The following is a 27,241-nucleotide window of genomic DNA, read 5'->3' as shown; positions in this document are numbered from 1 at the left end:
CTTTGAGCGAAAGAGAGGAAGTGGTTACTTGCGTGTATGTGTCAGAGTGCAGTTGGGTTTTTATCCAAATTGTGCAATAGTGTGGTAGCATACATTAGATACAGTACGTATACATTTGCATTTCTCTAAGGGAGAGAGCAGCGCAGTAGGAGGATACCGCAGCGCTTCATCTTCAGTGCAGGATAGCATATCTAATGAGAGGCTAATCATTCTTCCAACACAGGGATATGATGTGCATGTCTGATATACCAACACCGATGACCTCATTCCCACACACACACACACCTCTGCAGAGATGGGCTTAGTCGGCTGTAGCAAACTGCAGGGGAGAGGAGAGGCAATAACAGAAGAGAGGAAACAGGGATGGAGAAACTGAAGCAGCCAAAAGAATAATGTACACCAGGTTGGAACTAAAATTATGTAAAGCTGATATTGAGCTTTAATTGAGAATCAGATATCGGCCAGTCAGTCAAACCAGGTGCCTACCTGCCCAACAGTTACCACACAAGGCATTTGTTATTTGTTGAATTTAGATATAATAATTTAGAAGAAATTCTGGGTGTGACTTGACACCCTGCAAATATGCAACGTAATTTGATTAGCTTTGCACGTTTTATTAATCAGTTTGATTCTTCAACAAATGTTTTTGAGATACATTTTTCATTTAGAAGCAGTAATAGTTTCCAAATCCATGCAAGAGATAGGGTTGTTGATCCTGCAACTAATCCATCTAAAAGAATTTCATGCAGCATTTTAGTGTCTCATGATGGTCTAAATGCGTTAAGAGGGCTTTCTACTCCAACAAGAAGAAACACTCCGTGAAAACACACACCCTGAAAATGGACAGATTTACATAAAAATAAAAATATTCGCCCAAATTAGGGATGGACCCATATGTCAGCAATGGTATTGGCTGTAATCAGCTTTAAAATGCAATATCAAAGGCGGTCTGAAATGTACTTTTACTGCTAAATTTGGCATTTTTGTGATTTTTTTTTTGTCAGTAAGAGCAACTGTAAAATTTGCCACAGAACAAAACTAACATGGTGTTTTGTTAGCAAAATTCTTAATTACCTGAAGATGGGGCTGTCTGAAAAGCTGAACCTGTATTGCACTTGTATTTGTAGCTATTTATACTTATCGGTATCAGATATCGGTATCAGCTTCAAAAAACTATGCCGTTCCATCCCTAACACAAATAAGCTTTCATCAGCTTTGATTAAAAAAATATTGGGATCTGTGCTGGCATGCAAAACCCCATGACGGTCTACCTCTAACAGATGAGAGGCAGATAAAATATGTGTTAAGAAAACAGAAATGAAACAGAGAGATAGGAGAGAGACCACAATCACCTTGTCTCCTGGTGTAAACAAATTGAGAGCAGAAGTGGGTATGTAAAAAAGAAAAAGAAAAAAGAGAGAGGGTTTCAAAGTAAAAACAGTAGGAGAGCTGGGTCAGCTATTGAGACGGTGAATAATTATATCCATACTGTCAGCTCCCAGCATGGTGGCTTCAAGAAATCTTTAAGGGCCTCCTCTCCTTCCTCTGTGAAGCAGATGGGTAACTCTCTCCCCTTCACTCCCAGCTATACTTCCCTTCTCATCCCCGATTTCTCCTCTCCGACAATCAACAAACGAAAGGAAAACAGATTTTTCAACTCCTTTTTTTCTCCCCCTAAATCCCCTGGGATCCTCCGCATACTGCAAGCATCACTGCACAAATCTGGAGTGATTTGACAGATCACAATTTCAGCAGCTTGCACGAATCCTTTATGAGAGAACAAAGTTGACCTAAGCAGCCATTTACTGTAATAAATGTTTCATCAGTCATAAAACCACATGGATAATCCAAGATGGATTCGCTGGAATGAATACCCAGGTTGCGATATGATAAATATACATGTACTTCAGTGCATTATCTCGTGTGTATATCAATTTGATTCTACACTTTAAATAAAAATGAAATAGCTACACTTTCAAGGGTTCTGCAGCTTGAAAGGCATAAAATTGCACTCTCTAACCCTTTTCAGAGGTTTAGGGTGGAACTGCACGCATTGCTTTACGGAGAAAAAAAAATAATGTACTCGACGTGGAGTATGAGAATTAAGGCTATTTCCTGAGTCCATCTCACTTTAGCTTCTGCCCCACTGAAGTGAGATATATTTCATTTTACACGGACTCAGCTGATGACACTGACATTTACTGTAGCTCATAGCTTCTAAAGCCTAGATGTGAGCCAGGACCTTTGCGGGCATGCATTCACCAACTAAATGGGATGTACAGCACCAGTGGTTGCTTTTATGTAGCACTTAATCGACAGTCAATAACAGCAGAGTTGAAACTACCACAGCTGCAACTGGTTAAAGGGATAGTTCACCCCTTTTTCAAAAATGATTTCTCTTCCCCACTAGCTGTTCTGTAGGACAGTAGTGGTGCTATCTTCCTGTCATTGTTACGTCATATACTCCAAATGCTACCCATTAGCCTCCTGCCACTGAGGTGGACTTCCCCCCCGGTTAACATTCTTAAAAAAACAACAACAAAAACAAACAAACAGCCTTAATCCAATTAAAGAAGGTTAAACATCACTTTACCAATGTTACTTTCCAAAACTAAAATGGCATACAATTAGCAATTGCACATGGAGCACAGTTTTGCTCAGATTACTGTTTATAACTATATTTTTCCTGTCATCAACATCTGCAAAGATCTGAGATAGTGATTTTTCATACCATTTCAGGATTGAAAAATTCTGCTACATGCCAATACATCAATTGGGGGTGAAATAATGTCCATTTTTTCAAAATGATAGAACCCTTTAAGCCCAGGTTTGTTGGTGTGATAATGTGCTATGTATTCACTGATAAAAACACGTAGAGAAGGTTATTGTTGACAGTTCTGACACTTCAAACGGCCTCTCAATACTGCTTCTAAAACAATCATTTTGCTTTACATGATGAACAAACATCCAAGAGTGCAATGCAACAGATTACGTTCTTTCCCGTGTGAGATACTGTTCATGGCATCAGCTTTTTGAAATAAGTTCAATTCATTTTCTGTCAGCAGGGTGGCACTTCAGTGGCAGCACTTGGTAGCACATCACAGATCTCAACACTTGAACAGAGCATTAACTCATTAGCAGGTATAAATGAGACACTCCAAAAAAATCCTGAACTGGGGAATTAAGTATAACAGCATATTATGACTTTTTAATTAGTTCCTCACAACACAAAAAGCTTTCTCCTCAGGAAGTCTCTTTTCCGAGGAAATCACTTCTTTACACACAAGACGCAAGAAGGTCTAAGGTTTGTCCCACAAAGCTAACTAAATCTTTCACTTAGCGGATAATTATCCTTGATACAAATATAAAAATGCTTTGAACAGGTCAATAATGTCTTTTTCCGTCTTTGATAACAGGCAAACAAATGTGACCTGGTAGGAGCAAAGCTACCCATCAGACGAATGAGGTTTCACAGTAAATTTTACACAGCCACCACAGCATCACCAGCTACTGCTTTGGCTTCTCACACAGGTGAGTAAAGAAGATGAACAGCAGTAAAGAAAAACATATCCCCAGAAGTGCAACATTATGCTCAAATAAAGATAATCACTGATAAGACATGAGTGGTGTGGAAATATTTTGCCTGCTTAAATATTTCCTACAAAAAACAGAGACACGTGCATGTACTATTGAAGATCTGTGCCAGCAAGTACGGTGATACTACAAACTTGTTTCATCAGGACAGATGGAATCAGTACCATCCTTCAGAGCATGTAGATGCTTTATCGAGGCCACCTCCATAACCAGTGAACTACTGTGTGACTAATCTTATTTCTCAGCAGTCAACCACAGCACCAGCACTGTGCCCCAGAACCAAGAAAACACAGAGATACAAAGTAATCACCGACACTGTAGCATGTTGTAAATACTGCCAGCCAGCAGAGAAGAAGCTTGACATGGACAGAAGGCCTATAGGACTGTTCTATTATAAAGGTGTCACATGTTGTATTCTGAACACCAAACTGAGCATGATACTTCGCTGTAATCGCTGTTAACAAATGAGATGACAATGGAAATGATTAACAGTGCCTATTACACACTAGTGCTATTATTTGAGGGAATATTTCTTAATGTTGAGGCCAGAAATATATAATGTATCTCTCTCTCTCTCTCTCTCTCTCTCTATCTATCTCTCTATCTATGTGTATAGATAGAGAGATAGATAGATAGACAGAGAGATAGATAGATAGATACATACATACATACATAATATAGATAAATAAATAAATAAATAAACTGATAGATTGAATAATGATAAATTTAAAAATGGTGAGCTTTTGGACAAATGCTATCTTTATCAGCCAAAATAACCATTTTAGATTACATTACATTAGATTACATTAGATTAGATTAGATTCACTTTACTGATTGTGAAGGAAACTGTGGTTGTTAACAGCTTACAGTACGGACACAGTATAAAAACAACAGTAAAAAAAACAACATACAGGAGACAGAAACATTCAAAACACTAATGATAGAGAAAACAACAATGTTTCAGTGTTTTCTAGCAATACAGCAAATTTTAGTGTTTTAACATGAGGCATGTAGCATCATTAGCAATAAAGAGCATAAATACAAATACTCTTGCATTTTGTTCCGCTTTTACTCCGAATCAATAAGTAGCTTTTAATTGAAATAAAATAATAATTTGTGCACCATGATCATTGTTAACGGTTATGAAAGACTTCATGGTGATGATTTTTGATCATGTCGCTCCACCCTACCTTTTCAGTGTCTCTGTTCTTGCATGGATATATGCAGCTTTGTGCCTGCACAGTGAGATGCCGGCTGAACAGCTGCTGAGCCACCAGCCGGCACGATGTTTCCTAATAAAGTGAACCTCCTCGCTTTTGTCTCACAGCAGCATTACAAATGCAGCTACAGCTTGGAGCACCTGTCTGGTATCAGGGAGGATGTAGCTGGAGCTCCCATAGAATCACATGACCAAGTGATCTGCTTTTATATCAAAAACTCCATTGGTCATCTCCAACAATGAGAGTAGAAATTCACTGGGTCATTTTCATCTATAGACTCTACTTTTCAGTATTTACTTTCGCTTCTTTTGTTTCAGGTATTATGCAGTTTTGAAATACCCCAGACTGCAAACCACTAAAAACAGAATCTGTTGTCTCCCTCAGTGATTTTCACACACGGATATCTCACTCTCTACAATATTTCTAATGTTTCTATGACATGTGTCCTTGTATGCTGCTGACTGGCTAAATTCCACTGTGTTTTCTTTGTCAGTTTGATGAATGTGTTTTGCTCTCATGTCTCCTGTGAAAAAGTGTCCTCTTAGTACCTGATTAAATAAAGGAATGTAATCTAATCTAACCTTTATGAGGAAAATAATGTTTGCAATGCACAGCCCATTAAAACAATTATGGTGCTACCTGCATTTCAAGTTGCTGATTTAATCCATTTCTCACTTTCCTTGTGGGTAATAACACCAGTCCAGAAAAGACATTTCATTTTTAACAAAGTTCTTTTGAATGGTGTTTGGTAGTCCACGGATGAATTGTTTTGCCATAGGTTCTCAAATTTCCAATATGCCAGCTCGCGGGCTTATCGTCTCTGTTGTAAAAGCTCCATTTATATTAGTTTACTATGGTCGGAAAAGAGCTGACAGGCAGCGCGGCACAGGAGTCGGTAACATACGCCACTAATTCTTCTGCTGTCAATCACTCTGAGGTAACTGTGGGCAAAGTAAAGGAAATGCATTTCATACTGTACTTTTCATTGACATCTTTTAATCCTACTCCTGGCAGCATGAGGAGTTTTGGAGCAGGCTTTAAACCCTTGATAATACTGATACAGACCTCCTGTTTATGACTTTCATGTATTGCAGTCCTCATAACAATAACAGCTGCTCAGAGACCATCATATTCTCACAACCTGCAAACTTGCAAGTTAAGATATGAGGAGGATCTACACCAGACCAGTTAAAAAAATCTCCCATCCCTCTTATTAAAACAAGAGCCGTCTATGATTGGCCTTAATCTTTAAAAAGCAGCTACGCAGAAACTGTCTGACTTAACTGTCCGGCTGTCCTAAAAAAAGGCCTGTTCTGCAGGCCTGGGCCGGGACAAGGGAAACAGACAGGATCACCAGCCAGACTGATGTGCTGCAGGCACCAGATGTGTGTTTTGGAAAACCATGACTAAGGCCTCATGAGCTGCGTTTCCAGCCAAGTAATATCATGCAATTCATGATGTGCTGAAATAGAAAAGCTGAATGGGAACGGAGAATTTAAAGAACATTTTCACAATATCACAAATGAGAAAGGAAAACAAAGGCTTTTCTGCTTGCTTGAGGGGGAAATGTTTTTGTCGATAAATAAATTTGGCGGATAAATAATGATGTAGTGTTGGTGTTACTGATCTCATGAATGGTGCATCTTGCTGCATAACAATTGAAAAGTGGCTCTGGGAGCTGGAAAATCTACTAGTCAGATCCTAGGAAAGCTGATACTGATATTTTTCCATCTGAAGTTGAGAGTAGACAATATTTTGTTCTGATACTTAGGCTAATACTTTTAAATTTGACCATTTTCACACCAAAATTTACTCAGTATTTCCTTCACAGGACATTGAAACTCAACTGATGAATTCTTTTAAATATAGCAGCTCTTTAAGACAGAGTGACCTGGCCTACCACATCAGTGGGAAGGAAAGCTGTGGAACACATTGCTACCTTTAAATTAACGGTTTATTTTTTTATCCTTTAAAAAGCAGACAATTATAAGAATAAATAATTAAATTAGAAAGCTCTCAGTAGACTTGTGCCAACACTATGCAACTCTCAAGACATACAAGTCCCACATGCTAGATATTCACCAAAAACCACACCCACTGCCAAACCCCAATAGGCCAATCAGCATGAAAAACGAATCTGTGCTTTCTTGCTACATGATCAACCTTTCCACCAAGTTTCATGCAAATCTGCTCATATTTTTTGGAGTTATTCTGCTAAGAAACAAACAAACGGACAAATGAAATGGGGCAAAAGCATCACCCCTGTCCGACTCCACCGGCAATAAAATGACATATAACAAATAAAATAAAATGTGATAAATTCATTGCAGCTTTTAGAGGCTGTTTTCATGTAGCTGTGGTCAGAGAGGAATCTGAATTGTATCTGGATGGTACTCATTATTTAAAGAGGGGGCAAATATCAGCTCGATGTATCAGTGTAATCCTAGTTTGTTGTTTTCCTCTTCAAATGAAAGCATGAAATATGGCCAACATTAGCTGACTAAAGAACAATAACAACTTGCCCAATACTAATCAATTCTCCAAAGACTTTCCACTTTTCTCATGGATGTGGTTTTCTGACAGGGCCTGCACATTCGCCTAAACCCAGATGATGGAAACGCATCTCATTTACATTTTGCCGTTCGCCACATCTCAAGAGTTCGCTTAAAATTCACTCCACAGTTGGACAGAAACATTTTAGGCTAATGTACCATAGTGATGTCTTGCTCGGTGCTGACTATCTTCCTTTTTAAAAGTGTTACCTAGACTGAATGAATCCCTGCTGTGTGGCAAATGCGAACGCAAACTGAGGTGTTTTTAAGTCAATCGTGTCATCTCTCCCATTCTGCACCAATACGTCGCTCTGCCGTACTGCTCTGATGTTTTGGAGATCTTAACGGGTATTCATTTGTAAGTTATTCCTCTAAAAGTCTCCCTGGGATGAAGAGGGAGAGAGTGGAAGGGAAAGAGGGAAAGCGAGAATGAATGACAGAGAGAGAGGGAGAGAGAGAGAGAGAGAGCGTGGCCAATTCCCCCTTGGAATCCACACATTGTTTCCCTCAGCCGATGGGGGGATTCTTATCAAAACGCTGCCAGGACTATCATGAAAGGATATGGTAATTAAGGAAAACACACACACACACACACACAGCAAAAAAAAAAAAAAAAAAAAAAAAAAAGGCAGACTGAGCAACGGGGTAATATAATGTGTCTGGTGTGGGGGCTATTTACATACCCTTCCAGAGTGCTTGTCACATTCAATTAATTATTCTCTGGCTGGGTGACAAAGATGATTAAAACGAATGATGAAAAAATATCTCCACACATCCCTCCAAATATCCGCTACATCCTCGAGTCCTTTCAAAATATTGCCAAATTACTGTATGTCTAAAACAAGGCACGATTCTATTACAAAAGTTAAAGGTGTTTTTTTTGTGCGTCTCCCAGGGGGAAATTACAGTGCTGCTCCTTCTACTGAGGATGGGAATGTGGAGAACGAGCCAGAGAGGATGTTTGTAGGAGCCGCTGTGATCATGAGCTGTGCTTTATTCGGGTGGGGGGAGGGGGAAGGGGGGGCAGAAGCCTGTAGAGTAATGAGCTGCATCACAGCGTCCGTTCATAACCCCTCACATCTGATGTCTTTCACCGAGCCTCTGTGAACACAGCCTATTTAACACTGTCAAATCAATTAGTAGGTGAAGAAAGGCTGGGAGACACGGAGCCTTTTGTTAAGATAGACTGTGTGTGAGGAGGTACAGTACAGTTTAGGGGCAAATTGATCGCAGAAGACGATTTTATGTTCACAATGTGCGATTGTGCTTTTCTTATCACACAAAAGAACAGAGTGAATTGGGATTGTTGCGATGGAACATGTAGGCTAAATCAAACACCGGGATGTGACAGCCTTGTGGGGGGATTGGTGACGCTGTTACAGTGAAGCAAATACCCCAAGGGGGGTATGAATACAGAAATCTGCATTTCAAGTACGCTGCAGCTCCGTCGACTTGTATCTCTGCCGCGCGCTGAAATACGCCCAAGCAGTCTAAGCCTAATTTTTCACTTACGGCTGAGGACTTAAACTGCGGCCCGAGCTGAATGCATTCGTCACGAGGGCTCCATTCAGCATGGACATCCTTCAAGCAAGCCTCCTTTCCACAAAAATGTCATTTTCTATACAAACGTCTGCCCATGAAATTTCTTTTTCCCCTCTGCTGTTTGGCCTTTTGTCAGGAAACATAATGGCTTGCTTCATCCAGATTAGCCTTGTCTTTGAGATTGGGGAGCCGACAAACAAACTGCGACATGTGGGGGGAAATCTATCCAACTGTGACAAATATTCCCTTCACAAAAACATTTTATTTTCTGTCATTCCTCACCCGCAAAAAGACATAACTGTATGTTCGTGCTGCAAGCAACTTAGTTGATGTGTTGCTCTGTTCTGACTGGTGGTGGGCGGCGCAAGAGGCTCGGACGGCATCTACAAACTTTCAAACAGGCAAATCATGTCTTTTTCACAGCTCTGTTATTGCCCTTCATAATGTTATATTATTTTATATGTTAACATAGCCAGATAATAAGCAGTATTTATGTCGCATTAGTCAAAAATAAGCAGAAAAAATAAATTATCAACCATGACAATGGATGCAACAGTTCTTCGACTACTGACTTTGAGATAGTCCTTCAAATAAACGTTGTAGGGAACTGGGATGCTTTGAAGGGACTTCTTCTCCATTTTACACTTTACAGGAGGAATGAAATAAAATACCACAGGAAAGGAAACGAGAATAGAGCTGAAGCAGTTAGTCGATTAACTGACAAGACAATCAACAGAAGATTAACCGGTTATGACTGTGATAATCTATCTTATTCATTTTTTGGCTGCTGGTCAAACACAGGTCAGGAAGCAATTTAAGGATAAGGGAACTTGTGATAGCCATCTGTCATTAGTTTTAACATTTTACAAATTAATTGATTAATTGAAATAATAACTGACAGATTAATCGACAATGAATATATATTGGTTGCAGCCCTAAATGAGAAGAATAAAATGTGATTGTCTGTTGGCGGCCAATGACTGATCATTTTTCTCAGCTTATTTACCATCCACAAGTCAATCCAAATTCATCCAGTTCTACAGGAAATGAGAGGACTTCAGGTGAATTGTTCACCATATTGCTCATGATGTGAAAACACAGTAACACCTCCACATTAACCCCACCCTCACATTCCCAAACGTCATCAATCTGCACAGAATAACACATGCTGACTCAACGAAAACCCACACAATGAACGCTCCTCCGGAGATTTTGATTGGCAGGAGTGTATGGCATCCCTGCCTTCCACCCTCCTTCACCACGCTTTGACTCGGAGGAAAATAAACCATGCAAACCAGTTTAGCCGCAGAGTGCCTTTCCCACCCTTTGGGAGCGTGAGCAAACATAGCACTGTTGCTACAGTGATCCCAATGGTAAACACTGCCAATCAGGTCAATCGCTCTGTTTTTTTTTTTTTATTTATTTATTTTTTTTACTCTAAGTCTGATTCATGCATCAGACTGCTTACAAGGTCTATTCATCTCACCTAGGGCAGAGCAAATAGCGTTGGAAATGAAACACAATAACCTACGTATGCAATTCATCTGACTCACTGAGCCGGCACAATCCATTCACACAGCTCACACACACACACACACACACACACACACACACACACAAAAGTGCCCCAGGTGTCAGAGCAAATAGCACTTACAAAACACACAATCAACAGGCTCCTACCTGCAATTTGGCGGTGGGTCCAAGGTTATCTCTGCTAACTCTTTCTGGATTCTGAAAAGAAAAGGAGATGGGTGTTATAATAAAAAAAAGCACTCTTAAAACAAATACACTGCACACGTTCACACGCAAAACACAGGGCAGACAGATATATAAATCCTGCCTGTAAAATCAATCTGTAAGTGTACACACTGAATACCTCATTGATTTTCTAATGAGCTCCTGAGCACTGTGATTGAACACAGGAATAAGTCCTGTCACGCAAGATCAACATGGGGATGCACCGCCCAATATTTGCCATTATTTACGACATGTAAGTAAATTGATATTGATGTCAAAAGGCTATGTCAGATAAGGAAATCGTATCTGATATCTGGACAAATTAATTTTGTTGCTGATTACGTCTCCCTCCCCCCACCTTCTGTATAAGCTGCACGAGTTTCATAGAGCATAAAACACGTTTAGTGAGTAGACAGTAGAGGGGTCAAGTTCCTCGCCAGTTAAGTGTTCATTACATAACTATGCAAATGACTTGCATAAAGGAATCCAACCGTTAGGTGCTATATTTTACAATCGCAACTATAAATGCTGCTGTGGTTGTCTCCAATGCAGTATTTTTCCTCACCTCTCCTTCTGCCTCACTTGCTGAGGCCAGTTCATTTGGCTTTTTATGCTAATAATGGAGCGACTTCAAACTATGCTCTCCTGGACTGTTAATCCACAATACTGTATTCCTATGTCTCAATTCAGTTCCATAACACAGCAAATAAAATTTTAAGCATATAAATGAATGTGAACAAATCAAATTATGCCAATATAAAACACAGCAAGTCCCAGTGCCCTTTTTTTCTGGGTAATTACAATTATTGGTGAATGTACTATCAGGCTGTTTCTTCCTGGAGCAAGGTTACACTGCCTGCTGTCTATCTGCTTTCCCATTCAAACAGGAAAATAACAAGCAAAGAGCTGTTGAATTTTCCCAAAAAAGGAGTGCCAGGACTTGTTGCGGTTTATATTGACATAATCCACTTTGTTTGCATTCTTTATGAGATAAAAGTGTTATTTCGGGAGTTGTTTTGTCGCACTATAGAAGTGAGTGGAGAGACAGAAATACAGTTTTGTGGATTAGCAGTCCAGAGGAGCACAGCAATTTCATTCAACATTCAATTTTGCTTTACGCGCATTACTTTGTTCGTCAGATGTACAATAAATGGAAAGCACAGTTTCCTACCATGACCCTAATCACGTTGTTTGATTCCATGATTTTTCTATGCCTGTATATAACTCAACTGAAGTGCTTCCATGTTGAAATACAATTAATTCTTTCCTGGTTTGTTAATGTTTTTCCTTTCTGTAGGAGTGAACTCTCTGGTTTCCACTCCAGTTGGGCTGAAAACCACCAGCTAACACGCTGAATGCATTAAACATGATATAAAATACTTTGTACTACAGTTAAAGAAAGTGACCCTTTGGTAAAATTCCCCGAAAGCCCTTGAATTCTCCACAACATTTATCAAATTCCTTGATTTTCCCTATCTGGAAGACACCTAAACTCTAAATCTCATGTTGCTCCAGAGACTCGGTGACCTGTGCGAACTCTGCATGCTGTCTTCACTTGCTACCTTGCTGTAACCTTGAGGATTTCCAGAGATCCCATTAAAAAAAAAAAAAAAACACACACAATATGGCTCCTCTCATTGATCATGCTGTCGGTTCACTCAGCTGTCTGTTACATGGGTAATAAAAGCGATTTGTTCACGCCAGAGAGAGGAAGCAGAAAGATAATCAGCCTTGGAAAACAAGGGAAGGATGCATCAAGACAGCGTGGACCGAACAGCAGCGTGCCACTGATGCGAGTGTAAGCAAACTTCAGGTGGTCCTTTCTGTTCATTTCAGCTGATGGCCTGCCCTTCCTCTACAAAGAGCATGGCTAAAAGGAGCACACACACAGGCACCACACCACAGCCAAAATGGCCATTTCCCCCCCACTGAAATAAAAGGAAGACACCCTGCAATACTTCAAATTCTCTTCAGTTCTTGGTGATGCACACTGCATTTCTGGGTTCACTTTATCCATTACAGGTGTATTTTTTCTGTTTTTTGGCCAAATGTTTACAATGTGACGTCATGTCCACGTATTAACAAGCAGCTGCAACAGACTGTGATTTTCATTGTAGCAATCTAAAACATCAGTTAAACGGCATTGGTAAACATAAGGTTTTGGTGTGAGTTCCTCATAATCAAAAAGCAAGAGTTTCTTTCTACAGCTGCTGTTTTGCATCAGCATTCAACAATCATACAGGGAGAAGTCCACTGTGGGAGAGACAGACAAACCAACGTCTCCACTGACAACAGACCAGAATGCAATGAAGTCATGAGCCTGCGTGCATTTGTCTATTTTTGTCATTTGAACAAGCGGGTGCAGCACATCGTGGCATTGTTCTCAACTGTAAAAAGTCCTGCTCTCTTGCTGATATAATGCTATAGCTACACACAGTTTTCCTCTGTATTCATATAGCAGCGGTGCACCAGCACAGCAAGAAAATTACTACCACTGCAAGAGAAAATGTAAATTAAAACAAACACTGTAATTGTGTCTAACGCTAAAAGGTACAGTCCAGTGCTTTAACAGTAATGATTGTATTATAATATATTATAAATCATTTTTAGCACCAGAACCTCAACTTGAATCATAACTTGGACCCAAACAGTGTTGCTCAAAAGCACCACAGATGCACGAAAAATCACGGTGGAAACACTCGCTGTATTCTTCTGTAGAGCTGTCAAAAGGCAGTCAGGGAAACACAGGAAACAACTAACTAAAGCAAAAGTAGGCTAGACGAGGCAGGTTGAGAGAAAGTGGGTAAACAGAGGGGTAAATTACTACGCTTCAACACAAAGTAACTCCTGGAATGCATCGAGCATCTCAGATTGATGAGATGTGACAGTGGAGGAGCATCCAGGGGTAGATTTTTTCCTTTAAACTCTTCTTTTGTGATGAGATGGAGGGAAAATGACTGCACAAAACTCACTCGGGGAAGGGGGGGAATCATATTTTTGCAAAAGGGCCTGTAATACAATCTCCACGGTGATGGAGTCATTCTCAGCTTGACTGCGTGCTGTGTAATTTTATCTACAGTATTTCCTGAGGTGGCACATTTTGATGGGTGAAGCAGGGGAGCTGTTAGGGAGAGCGGTGCAGTGAACAAGGCCAGGGGAATCCAAGGGGAAAAGGACTGATTATACTGAGTTCCTCATGCTCGAGCATGGCCTCTTTAAGCAAACACTTGTTTTCTACAATGTTCCACAGCTCATTGCATTTGATAATCCCTATAACCACTGCAAGCAATAAACTCTTACATCTGTCTGAACAAATGCAAATGAGTCGGCATCATCTAAAGATATTACTTACAGCAGAAAGCAGTACACAGCATTACATTATGTTATTTAGCACATTCCTCTGTGTAGAGTGACTTACAGTGAGTACATTTTGTCAACATTTTGTCATCAATCCATCCATATATCAGACTTAATTAGCTAATAGTCCAGTAATTTTAGGCCAAAATTGGGGTCAACCTAGGACAAATTGCAAGAGAAGCAAACTCAACTGATTTTGTATCCTCAGTTTGTCCTTAGTGAGGGAAAAAAAGTCCCAAGAAATCCCATTGGTGGAAAGTTTTGAAAATCACCTATTTATGACCACATATTACCAAAAAACACTGTTTTTAACACACAGGGGAAAGGGGTTCAAAATTTTACTTTCAGATATCACTATAAAAATTCACAAGATGATTACACACACAAAGACAAGAAAAAAAGTCTATGACAAGTTCTTTGAATTATTCTGTTTTCACATGCATATCACACATTATCTGATTTAATATGCGCTAATAAGGAATATAAGGAATAAATGCCAGAAGAGACATTTAAACAGTAAATTAAAAGGTTACTATATATATAGTAACCTTGAATTAAAAGGTTACTATATAACAGTGAATTAAAAGGTTACTATATATATAGTAACCTTTTAATCCACTGTTTAAATATCTGTTCTGGCATTTATTCCTCATATTCCTTATTAGCGCATATCAAATCAGATAATGTGTGATATGCATGTGAAAACAGATAATTCAAGACTTGTAATTGACTTTTTTTCTTGTCTTTGTGTGGTAATCAACTTGTGATTTTTATAGTGATATCTGAAAGTAAATTTTGAACCCCTTTTCCCCTGTGTGTAAAAAGGGTGTTTTTGGTATATGTGGTCATAAATAGGTGATTTTCAAACTTTCCACCAATGGGATTTTCTTGGACTTTTTTTCCTTCACTCAGGACAAACTGAGGATACAAAATCAGTTGAGTTTGCTTCTCTTGCAATTTGTCCAGGTTTTTCATAAAATGACTGGACTATAAGCCTTTCATAGGAATAAATTCATCTCATTTTTTAAAATAATCGTAGGTAAGGTAGGAGGGTTCTGTTAGGTCAGTTCAAGTGGGGTCTGGGGTCTAGGCGTATCCTGAAGAGATTCCCTCTTCAGTCTCTGATGAAAGATGGATAAAGATTCACCTCTTGGGACAGAGTTGGGGGGGGGTCTAGGAGTCTAACCAACAAATTCTGTGTGTGTCATCCTTGCCGTAAAGTGGTAACCAAGCTCCTCTTTGTGCCCCACTGGAAAGTGAGGGCCCATGTGTCACCATGTTGGTCTATCAGCATTTAGGTCTGGGGCAACCTATACATAGTTGGTGCATCGCCTTAATATTTGGTAACAAGACTCATTTTGGGTAGAGCAGGGGTTCAGAGGCCCCCTGTCATGACCCGCAGTCTGAAAATCCCTGGGCGAGAGCATGAGACCTGGCACTTTTGGTGACCCCACGACCTTTCCTCTGATGCCACTAACAGGCCCAGAAGGACATGCATCTATTTGTTTCAGATTCTGTTGCCACATTTTGTGGTGAGTGGTCATTGCTACATTTATTCCAAATCATTTACGGATGCTGCTGTTGAAAACATGCATCACTTTGTGTGCAGCACAGATTTTTCCCAGGGAAGGACTACAAGATACCAGGCTTTTACAACACCAAATGGAAAAAAAAAAAAACTTCAAAAAACATTAACTGGCAATAGGTTAAATTAGTTCTGTCTTATACCAATTCATAATAAGAACTGGAGAGAAGCCTGGAAGCCAGATCCCACAAAACCTTTTCCATTTGCTGTGCTGAATACTCAAAATGTGGCAGGTCTCTGCAAACTTTTAGTTTCTAGTTTGTTTGAAACAAAAATAAGAAATAGCCAACATGAGCAGCCACCATGGCTAAACATATAAAGAAAAGAGCGCCACCCACAGATAGTGAAATTTCAACAGGCGATCTGAGAAAAAGAGTAGTGCCCCCCACTCTGTTTGACTGACAGGTGATCTCTGGGAACAGCAGAACAGTAACAACACAGTGATGATCCCTTAGCACCAAACATGGAGATGGAATACCACTTAAGGCATTATCACTTTAGCAACTGAACAGTGCATCAGAGCAGCGCGGGCGCAGACCCAGCAGGGGATGAAAAGTAAGAGATTTAGTGCAGATCTACCTCTTGGCACTGGTAGAAAGCTTGGCAGCGGTCTTGCTGGATATCTTGGCCTCTTTCTTCTTGGGCTGCGTCTGGTCCCGCTGCTCCGGGCCCTGCTGCTCCGGAGGGGCCACTTCCCTCTGCTCCGCATCCGAGCTGCCCCCACTGGTATTGGGGCTGTCATCCGGCCTCGGCTGCACCTCACTGGACATGCTGACTGCCAGAAGGTCCCACACACAAGACCCAAGCATTACACACACACCTGAACCTCTGCAACGGGATCTTTCATCTGGGTAACTTAGAAAATGGATTCAATCAATATGTTTTTTTTTGTTTTGTTTTGTTTCATTTTTGGAAGCCTGATGGCATTATTTTTGAATAAGCCAACAGCTGCAGTTCAGCATCTTTAAAGGATAATTTCGATATACTTCAACCTGGGCCCTATTTTTTCACCTTTTGGGGTTCAAATGACTGATAGGGGCAAAAATCTTGAAATTGGTCTAGTGCTGAGCTATATTGCTTCAGCCAGCCAGGTTCTGAGTATTATTATATGTATATGACAACATTATGGAAAGGATCCCTACAGAGACAGACTTTTTTCTTATGTCTTATAACATTACCTACACTGCCTTAGAACATTTTTCTTTGGGCAAACTGCTTTGGTATAGAATTTCTTCTCCTCTTTGGCTGGCAGTTGTAATACTGGTCAAAATGGTCACCGCAGATTGCACAGCAGTGTTTGGACCTATGTGCAGCACAACTAGCCACAACTTCCGTGAGTCCCTATCCAACAACAGTAGGTGATGGAAGCTGCGCAAAGTTTGTTGCCGCACACTTGAGCCGGACTTCTGTTAAGACAGTAGGCCACATGTCTGTCTCTGTAGGAATTCTTTCTATAATGCTGTCAGACACTTATAATAACAGTCTGAACCTGTCAATGGCAAAAACCAGCACAATTAGTGGACGTAATTTGACGGCATAAATGCCCCGTTTAATTACACTGCAACCCGTTTCGCAGCTGCTGGCTGAAGCAATCTCGCTCAATACTGGCCAAATTCCAAAGCTTTTTGTCTCTATCAGTCATCTAGACTAGAAACAGTAGCAAAACAAGGCCCAGGTTGAAAAAAAATGGACTTAAAATTTAAATTTGACCATCTCCATGCCAAAAAATGTTGACAAATATTCACTGTCTGCCTTTACTCTTGGCATGGAGGGAAAACCTCAGTAACAGCATTTAAACCATGGGACACTTAAACTCTCCATTGAACCCAATAATAAGTGCATTTTCATGCAAGCTTGTGCAGAATCTGATCAACACAATCAGATCAGTTTCACAGCTTCCCATATGTAACAAGTGCTATAACAAGTGTCAATGCTATAATAAATGTGGAATCAAACAAATCGCACCATGCATCCATATCAGAGGCAGAGAACACTGACTGGATGATATATGATATATCAGTCTAACACTATTTCAAAGACCTTCATTTGAAAGTATGAGTCTATAAAGTGATCCTGTATTTCCTTGTAAGGATATCTTAAGCTGGAGAAGGTGACCAGTTACAATTAAATACCGTTTCTTTCACATGTTTTAATAGCCATAGTCAGAATCAGCCGAGTGGAACGTCCCAGAGGGGAAAGCCTCGGGTCTAAATAATAAAAAGAGCCTGCAAGGTCATGTTCAGTAAATCCAATTCCAAATCACTGTGGGTGAACCTCAAGGTGAATGCCTCTACTTACAAGCCTTGTACAGAATACAATGATACAGATGAGTGTGGGGGGGGCATTTTACTGGTGAAGATGAAATGAATATTAAACTGGAAAGAGAAAAGGACAGATTGTTCAATAAACATGACAGCAGGTTTGGCAAGCTGACTTGGCATTTGACATTTGGCAAAACAGCACATGGCAAGCAAGCTTTCCCTGGTCCACTTAACTGTATTTGGTGGTGAAATGAGCTCATATGTGAGATAATTAGTGGATTAAATCGGATAGCACATCATTTTAAAAGGTTAAAACGTCTACCTGGTGTGGTGACTGAATTCTGGCAACAAGTTAAGCTATTAGATGGTAATGAACGCCTCTGTGTGTACAGTTTGTCTGGTCGGAACAAACGCATCAGTGCTGAGAGATAAATGAGGTAAAAGTTGCAGATAGCGCAGCGGATCACCTTGGTTTCTCTCAACAACAGATTGGGCAGATGGGTTTTCCTTCTGTTGTGAAGCTGTCAAAACAACTCAATCATACCTACACACCGCAGAGAAGCTTTCCAAACTGCCCGTTACTTGCAATCGAGCAGGCCTACCCAAAAAAGAAAAAAAAAGAAAAAAAAAATCCACACCCCTGATACATTCCGTTCTCGTGTATGGAGAGAAAGCGATGCCAAACACCGATCACAAATCTGCCAGTTTATTACAGCCTTTCCTTATCAGCAAACGGACACACCTCATAGAACAAGACTAAAGACCTTTAACGAATCAATGGTCCGGTGGTAAATTCGGCATGTAAGTGATGCACCAACACTTCATTTCAATAGAATCTCAACTTCTAGAAAGGGCTCACGCAGCCCACGATGGCTTAGGTCATTTGAATTAAAGGTTATGGGAATTATAGGCGACCTAATAAATTAGCAAAGATGTTATTGTTATTAAGTACCTGATAACTGTAATTGATGTATGCCGAATTGAAGCGTGGTGCCAACCGAGTCTTCAAACACCTTAAGTCCTGTTTGTCGAGGTGTGTACATGAACTGATGAGCAGATTTATAAAGACAAATATTTTGGATAAGGAGTTTGGCGTGACGTTCCTTCCACACAGGAGATAAACGGCACGTATCGAGGCTAAAGGAGCCCCTAGCCCTCACCGCCCCAGTCCCTTGGCTTGGCTCGGCTCTGTGTGAAGTGTTAACAAGCACTAGCATCAATATGAGACATCTTCATGTGGGTAAACAAAAAAAAAAGGCTAAATAAAACACGTATGAAACCCCGAGCGTATCCTGTCGAGGAACTCGTGTTGACCACAGCGAATTCTGCTCCAGCACAAAAGACAGAATGGATGCCCCCACCGCCCCCTCCCTCAATGAACATAACGTTATGAGCCTCTATTTTTAGAGTTAGTTGTTTTAGAAAACTGTATCGTCTACCCACCTCCCGAAACAGGCTGGTCGCACGGCGGCTGAACGAATCTGTTATATTCTCCAAAGTATACCGTAATCCGTATACTGCTTGCCCGCTGCTTTCCGACCGTAGCTAGACTATCTGCCAGAGAATGTGACAAACCGTGACTGTCCAGCTAGCCACAGAAACAAATACCATATCCGGTTGTAACCTTCAAAATGAAAGCCTTGTTGGCTATTTTTCAGTATTTATGACAAAAAGTGAAAGTAACAAAGTGAAAAGGGAGAATGCGGTTAAGATGGAAGCTATAGAAATTAATATACAAACGGATGTATGTTATTCAGTGCAAATGACATTTGCACTTTGGAGTAAAAAACATAAAGGTCCATGCATTTTTATGTTGTTATTGCCGAAACAGCTTCAAAACCTGGTTATTTATACTGACTCATTGAGGACTGAAAAGATATAATTATTTGTATTTAATTAAGTGATGACACATCCAGGTAACCAAACTATCATTTTACATGGAACAGGATACCCCCATGTAATTTTTCTGATATGGCTTTTAAGTAAATGTTTCCTGCTGACTTACTTACTTACTTGTCTTACTTGGCCATATCCACCTATAATATATAAACTTTATTTAAAGAAAGGGGTTTATTCCGTTTTATCTCTAACGTTACCAATTTTACAGTATCATTTTAATGCAAACAAGCACAACTTCCTGTCTTATACCTGCTTGACGCAACTTGACAAACAAGACTGCCTCTGATTGCGCGCGTTCCCCACGTGTGCGCGCAATCCGAATGTGCTCTGAGGCAGTATGGCAGTCTTTGATATTGGAGACTACAAAGGACGTAAAATGCAAAAAACTATGTGGACAATTAATCCATGGTTATGGTGTGAATTATGTATTGAAATAAATGGTCATGCGTTGTAATGATTTACACAATCACTTCCCTCGTGGAGCCAGGTGTATGCAAGTGTTGCTGCTGTTTGTGTGTCTGGCTCAGAGAGAAATTAAGCAGGCTGGCAGGTCTATAAAGTCCTCGGAGAAATGATCCAGTTTCTGCCATATGAGGATAATATTATCTGCTGGGCCTCAGCTATACATTCAAATTAACAGCAGCATCTCATAGCAATTTATGCTATATTGCCTGCATAAAATGAAACCATCACTTCCTCCAAGTGTCTTTATGTCACTGCTGTTATCACCCTATGACTAATTTGTACCACACTTGTGTCTGACAGCGGTTTGTTTATATTTTAGAAAAAGTTCCCAGCATCTATCTGGCTCACGCACTTCTGGGGGAACCACAGTGCTGCGGTGTAGGTTTCCAGGCGGCGAGAAGAGCGGCGGACTTATCGCCTCTCAACATGCGCCATTGAAAACAAACGTAGCCGACACTCCGGGCTGCCGCTCTTTCATTCTAATTCTAGCTGTTTACAAGGATCATCCAGTCTTTGTTAAACCCATTTCGCATTTATGAACAATGGAGACTATTTTGGAGCAACAGCGTCGCTATCATGAAGAAAAGGAGCGGCTAATGGACGCCAAAACGAAAGAAATGTTGCATAAGAAATCCACGGTAAGCTAGCGGCTTTATGCTACAACGTTAGCCATCAGAATATTTCACACAGAAGAAACATCTCCGACTTAACTTATTGTGTGCTAACTAATGTACCCCGTCTTTCTCCAACAGCTGCGTGAACAGATCAACTCTGACCACCGAACAAGAGCAATGCTGGATGTAAGCAAGACCTTTAAAGCTGATCAGAAATAGCTAGCTAAGATAGCATCGGCTAGCCATCGATAATTCGTTGTTCGGGGCAGTACGGATGTTTACTTGTGAACTCAGCTAAGTGTTAACTAACTTCTAGCAGAAGAGAGAAATAAGACACCTCATTTCGTGTCTGGAGAGAATGTCAGGTCGAATTTCATCATTGCTCAAATGGTAGTTTGATGTTTGCTTGCTTATCAGCAGACACTTATCCCGGCCAGATACATGACTTCAGACGTTTTGCCAGTTCTTAGGCTCCGCTGTTAAATTTGGCATACAAATGACCCACCAAACATTGATTGTTTCAGCCAGTTTTCAATTTTCAGTTTTCAGTTTTCAATTCAAAATCTAGCAAAACCGTTAAACGATTCGGAAGAGCTCCTCGGACATGTTTTATCAGTTATGGGCCTCTCCAGATTAACCTCAGGAAACTGACAGATTCTTTAAACAGAGTTTGGTCTGATGTTCTCTGAATGTAAGAGAGAAAATAATGTGTTAGTAATAATGTGCATTTTCCCACTTTCATTGTAGAAGTATTATGGCAGTAATGTTTAGTAAAATCCATAATAATTGTCTGGGTAGCACCGGGGGTAGTGTTGCTTTTATTCCTGATTGTCTTCCTCTGCATCCTTTGTAGAGATACATGGAAGTGAGCTCAAATCTGAGAGACTCTTATGAAGACAAAGATGGGTAAGTCATTGGTCTGATTCAGTTTATGGTATGCCTGCCATGGTTCTTCTCTAATTACCTGTCGGCTGTTGCTCTTCACTGATTCATTCCCCTCAGAAACTTTTTTTTTTTTTTTTTGAGTGTTGCTCAGGAATTGATTTGAACTGACTGTGAGCAGAAATTGGGAATCCAGCAGGTGTATGTAGGGCAATAGGGCTGCTCAAATATGGCAAAAATCATACTAATTATATTGGTCAATATTGAGATCCCAATTATTTAACACAATGACTCACTGACTCTGGAACCATCATACATTTATTGAAAAAGATGTCTTTTAACGATGGATTTCCTCAAGCGTGAAATATAAGCATGCCGCAGCCTGGCTGTGAGAGCATCGTTGTGAAACAGAATGCAGTCCAATGATCATTTTATCTCAGTTCTCTTTTTTCATAATCATAATCAAGCCAAAATTGTAATTAAAAATAAAATTTTATTAATCGCCAGGCCCTAACTGTACATATCAGTTTGTTGTGTTCTGAATGTGTATCACAGATTACACTTATTTAAAGGTGTACTAGCCAGAATAAGCCATGTTATATTTAAACAATAGCATCCTTGATATTTTTCACTGCTTTGCTGCAGTAATAAAAGTAAGACTCCCTGCTGAGTATGTTATTGTCCATACAACAGTTACATTTTTAATTTGATATTAAATATTTAACAGAGAGACAAGCTTTCAGTTTTTATTTGATAACATTATTTAGGTCGTTCTTTGCTGAACAGCATCCATGGTTTAGTAGAGTTGTATACATGTAAACAAAGCAGAGTAACACTGGTGCAAATGTGTATATTGTGGTGACAGGTACTCTTGGAATTCCACTTCTAATCACAGTGCATGGCCAGACACACACGTATACTATATTATTGTCTGAAACAAGCAATATGTTTGTCGTTAACAGAATGAGGAAGGATGAACTCAGTGCCATCTCGGGACCAAATGAATTTGCAGAATTCTACAACAGACTGAAACAGATAAAAGAGTTTCACAGGAAGCACCCAAATGAGGTAGTTACCACTAATAATGAAATGACTGACTGGGCCCTAAAATTGTTTTTAGAACAGGTTTTTATAGTGATATTGTTTGTGTGTGTGTGTGTGTGTTTTTCCTAGATTTGCGTGCCAATGTCAGTGGAGTTTGAGGAGCTGATGAAGGCGAGAGATAACCCCAGCGAGGAGGCTCAGAGTACGTCTGAACCCAGGAAAACAAGCCAGCTTCAGTGTCTGTTTGCGTTTGTTTATTGGGCCAACTGACTGAATGAGATGTGTGTGTCTTCCACAGACCTGGTGGAGTTCACTGATGAGGAAGGTTATGGCCGCTACCTAGATCTGCACGACTGCTACCTGAAGTTCATCAACTTGAAGGGAGCTGAGGTAACTCCCTTTTAAAGTCTGCGTATATTTGTCCTTTGCTCTTAACATTTATTTACACATCAACCTCTGTATGCATTCTTTCCCACACAGAAAATCGAGTACATCACCTACTTGTCTTCATTCGACCAGCTGTTTGACATCTCTAAGGACAGGAAGAATGCTGAGTACAAAAAGTGAGTCCAACATCTCCTAACATTTAGTTTACTGCTGTGTTGTATTGGGGTTTGGTTGTTTCATCTTTCCAAGCTCACTAATTCATGTACAAGACGTGTTTTGAATTTACCCCAAAATTAAAGTGAGAAGTGCAGAATAGAGTGTTGAAGCAACTAAGAATCACAAAGACCATGTGCAGGTACACAAATACTCTTGATTCTGTGTTTTCGCTTTGTTTTTCTGGCACTTGACAACTCCATCATGAGACATGAAATTTCTACTTCAAAATGACCCTCCCAGCTTTCTTTTGATTATCGCTATTTGATGCATTCTAGCCAGCATTTAGTGGCAGATTGTGTTTTAACCTTTCTGTATTTGTGCTTATAAGATGAGGTGCTAGTAATCCCTGTGGTGATATTGGGTCATTGGAGCAGTAAGTCATAATAGGCTATATTAAAGGAAATAGTGTGAGAGTGGAAAAACTAGTGGATTATAAATAGGCCTGGATGATATATGAATATTGTTATATGAGACTAGCTATCTTCTGGGATTTTGGATGCCCTATTATTGTGATATAGTAGAAGTACTGTCTTTTCCTGGTGTGTAAATGCTGTATTACATCAAAAGGAGGCAGTCGTCTGAACTTATCAGACTGTTGTGGCTGGTTTGGTGTTTGCCTCTACTATTTGCTTGGCCATTATATCCACATTACTATTGACTGTTCATCAAAAATCTTTTCTGTGTAAATATTTCAGAAAGCACTGACATTCATCCCTACAGGACTGTCAATATAAATATATGTAGTGCAAATACAAAAATGAAACTATTAAACATGAGGGCAAAACACATTTATTCATGATGTCCTAAAGAAACTGACAAAAAATGCATGAAAGATACAATATACAATAAACATGAAGTATATGAAGGAAATTTACAGGGATGAAATGTGAAATTATCTAGATCTTATACAGAATGTAATGGAAAAAATAAGAATGTGAAGAAGGCAAATGTGTAAATTTACTGCTCATTCACATAGCACAAGATGTTAAAAAAAATCAGCATCATTTTCACCTGGCAGCTCTACAGAAACTCATACATATAATATATAAAGCCATGTACGCATATGTTGTAAAACTATATCAAGCACATGTAATTAACAGATACTAACATGTGCTCTCATCATCTGTTATAGAATTCTGCAAATTCATACAATAAAATATGTTGACTTTTATATGTGTTATTATCTGTTCACTTCATCAAAACCACCAGAGGGAGGAAGCAAAGAAGCGTGAGAATGTGAAGGGCACATGCACATTTGCTGGCTGTAATGTGGACATATTTTCACCTGGAAGTATCAGACAAACAGAAAAGTGTCCAGAAACGGGCGTCCATTCACGCAGCAAATGAGGTGAAAACCCTACGAGATGCTCTTCAGCTGTTGACGTTCATGCGGTGGCTCATGTTGCAGGTACTTGGAGATGCTGCTGGAGTACCTGCAGGACTACACCGACCGGGTCAAGCCCCTGCTGGACCAGAATGAGCTGTATGGCAAAGTTTTGACAGATTTTGACAAAAAGTGGGAGAACGGGACCTTCCCAGGCTGGCCCGTAAGTGTTGCAGACAGAGGCTTTATTTGCTACAGTGTTAAGGGCTGTGGTTGTTTGTCTCATTTGTCCCGATGTTTATCTTTAATCTTTAATCTGTGGCCTGCAGAAAGAGACGAGCAGTGCTTTAACACATGCTGGAGCTCATTTGGACCTATCTGCTTTCTCCTCCTGGGAGGTAAAACATTTACTTAAAGATACAAATTTAATAACAATACTTGGTTCATGCTTCTGTTGATGTGTTTTAACATTGTTTATTCTTTTACACAGGAATTGGCATCGTTAGGTCTCGACAGATTGAAGTCTGCCCTCATGGCATTGGGACTAAAATGTGGAGGGTGAGTATTTCACTGCAAAACATTCATCCAATGAAACTTCCAGCTACGTCGTGAACATATCCTGTATTTGGGATGGCTGTTTCATTTATGAATCTGTGTTTACATGTTGGTCAGGACTCTTGAGGAGAGAGCCCAGAGGCTTTTTAGCACAAAAGGCAAATCCCTTGAATCTCTGGATCCTTCTCTGTTTGCCAAGAATCCCAAATCCAAAGGACCTAAAAAGTAAGTGCCCATAAAAGTCACCATCTAGTGCTGACAGTCACTGATGGTAGCATTGAAAGCATAATTCATCACAATTTCCATCTTTCACATCTGCAGAGACACAGAGCGTAATAAGGAAATTGGCTTCCTGGAGGCTCAGATCTATGAATACGTGGAGATTCTTGGGGTACGTGAATATATCATATGTTAATGTGTCTGCTGAATTACTAAATAAAGGGTTTGCTCCAAAACAAGAAATCAACATCTTTGGAAAAATATTAGTTACACTTACAAAATGGTTGATGGTACAGACTCACATTATAAAAGACAGTACTTATCGTTTCACTAAATAACACCTAACACTTCTACAGACTTGATCATCTACATTTTAGAGAAATTGAACAGTAACCTTCAGATAAATATGTTTTGGCAGAGAATAAGACAAATATAATAACACAAACATGTTACTGAAGACAGTAAAACAAATGAAAGCAGCTGAACTCTCAGGGGGAAAAGTAAGTAAAAAAAAAAAGGCATCAAGCAGATGTGCAAGTCTGCACCACTGTGCAAATTATGGGGAATAAATACAACGCAATGCAGATATGCTAATGTGCACTGTAAGCTGTTGACATGAACAGATGGAGCTAACATGCAAAAATACTTAAAAAAAACATTCTGTATAGATATAAGTACGGAGTATGCAGATACAGTGGCATATGCACAATGTACGCAACTTCAACCAGCTTTACGTGATCACTGTGGCATCGCACATGACTCTTTGTGTGGTTGATCCTGTTCCCATTACAGGAACAGAGGCAGCTGACCCATGAAAACGTGCAGAGGAAGCAGGCCAGGACCGGGGAGGAGCGCGAGGAGGAAGAGGAGGAGCAGCTCAGCGAGAGTGAAAGTGAAGACGAAGACAACGAGATCATCTACAACCCCAAGAACCTGCCACTCGGCTGGGATGGCAAGGTTAGGCGTTGGCTAGAAAATCATCACTGCTGCTATACACAGCACGGGGGGCGGATAAACTGACAGACACCACATGAAAATGGCTTAAAAGGTGCATTACGTAATCTACAACATCTATCAACCTCTATTGGGTCCCAGTAGGAATTGTAACAACATTGACAAGTCACTTTTACAGCCCCGTCGCGCTAGTCTGATTAAATATGATCATTAGCTGAATGATAAAGTTGTGTTAGGAGAACCTGCAACACACAAGCTGTTCAGCATGATGTATTACAGTAGTCAAGGCAGCAGTATGTCTCTGAACCATTTGTAATGTATTTTTGAAAACAATTAGAGCCCGAATACAGAAAGTGGCTTCTTCTGACTTTTCATAGGTAATAACTGATTTAAAAAAAAAAAAGGGAGGGGGGGGGGGCATACTGGTGTTATTCTTTCAGAACAGTTTAAGTGTTTATTAGGGCCCGAGCGCTGGAACAGCGCGAAGCCCTATTGTTATTAGGCCCTCGCCCTACATCGTAGAGAGGGCCTATTGTTTTTGTATCGTTTTTTTTTTTTTTTTTTATTATTATTATTACGTCTCTTTGAGGCTTAATTTGACCCCCTAAACATGCTCAAAAACTCACCAAATTTGGCACGCACCTCCGGCCTGGCGAAAAATTCGAGAAAATGGAAAAACGGACCCCCGAAGTGCAAAAATGGGCTCGCTAGCGCCACCTAGGCACAGAAAGGCACACGAAGGCGGCCGCTGCGGCCCACAGGAACGTGATAGAAAGACCAAACCAGCGCCGAAACGTAGGTCTCATCAAGGCCGAGATTTCACGCGCTCGCCCC

General features: G+C 40.2%; 2 protein-coding genes across 3 annotated transcripts in view; one reads left to right on the top strand and one right to left on the bottom strand.

The window, feature by feature from the left end:
• The window catches only part of LOC115367400 (ubiquitin-conjugating enzyme E2 E2-like), a 60,180-nt gene extending 40,749 nt beyond the window's left edge, over nt 1–19,431 (bottom strand). Inside the window, exons 1-3 of one of the 2 annotated variants that reach the window (XM_030063113.1) lie at nt 19,292–19,431; nt 16,167–16,362; nt 10,589–10,639 (exon numbers count right to left, since the gene is read on the bottom strand). In XM_030063113.1, the coding sequence (XP_029918973.1) occupies nt 10,589–10,639; nt 16,167–16,357 (242 nt within the window). In that variant the 5' untranslated portion in view covers nt 16,358–16,362; nt 19,292–19,431. The remainder of the gene's footprint in view (nt 1–10,588; nt 10,640–16,166; nt 16,363–19,291) is intronic. The other variant, XM_030063114.1, reaches the window with a different exon arrangement.
• A 1,140-nt stretch (nt 19,432–20,571) lies between these two features.
• The window catches only part of sf3a3 (splicing factor 3a, subunit 3), a 35,848-nt gene continuing 29,178 nt past the window's right edge, over nt 20,572–27,241 (top strand). The window contains exons 1-13 of the mRNA XM_030063112.1: nt 20,572–20,850; nt 20,965–21,012; nt 21,680–21,732; nt 22,671–22,776; nt 22,882–22,954; nt 23,051–23,142; nt 23,233–23,315; nt 24,764–24,902; nt 25,009–25,077; nt 25,170–25,237; nt 25,352–25,459; nt 25,556–25,625; nt 26,246–26,410. Of these exons, the coding sequence (XP_029918972.1) occupies nt 20,755–20,850; nt 20,965–21,012; nt 21,680–21,732; nt 22,671–22,776; nt 22,882–22,954; nt 23,051–23,142; nt 23,233–23,315; nt 24,764–24,902; nt 25,009–25,077; nt 25,170–25,237; nt 25,352–25,459; nt 25,556–25,625; nt 26,246–26,410 (1,170 nt within the window). The 5' untranslated portion in view covers nt 20,572–20,754. The remainder of the gene's footprint in view (nt 20,851–20,964; nt 21,013–21,679; nt 21,733–22,670; nt 22,777–22,881; nt 22,955–23,050; nt 23,143–23,232; nt 23,316–24,763; nt 24,903–25,008; nt 25,078–25,169; nt 25,238–25,351; nt 25,460–25,555; nt 25,626–26,245; nt 26,411–27,241) is intronic.

This window comes from Myripristis murdjan, chromosome 11 (assembly GCF_902150065.1).
Source record: "Myripristis murdjan chromosome 11, fMyrMur1.1, whole genome shotgun sequence".
Taxonomy (NCBI): Eukaryota; Metazoa; Chordata; class Actinopteri; order Holocentriformes; family Holocentridae; genus Myripristis; species Myripristis murdjan.
This window is presented reverse-complemented; position numbering and strand designations above follow the sequence as displayed.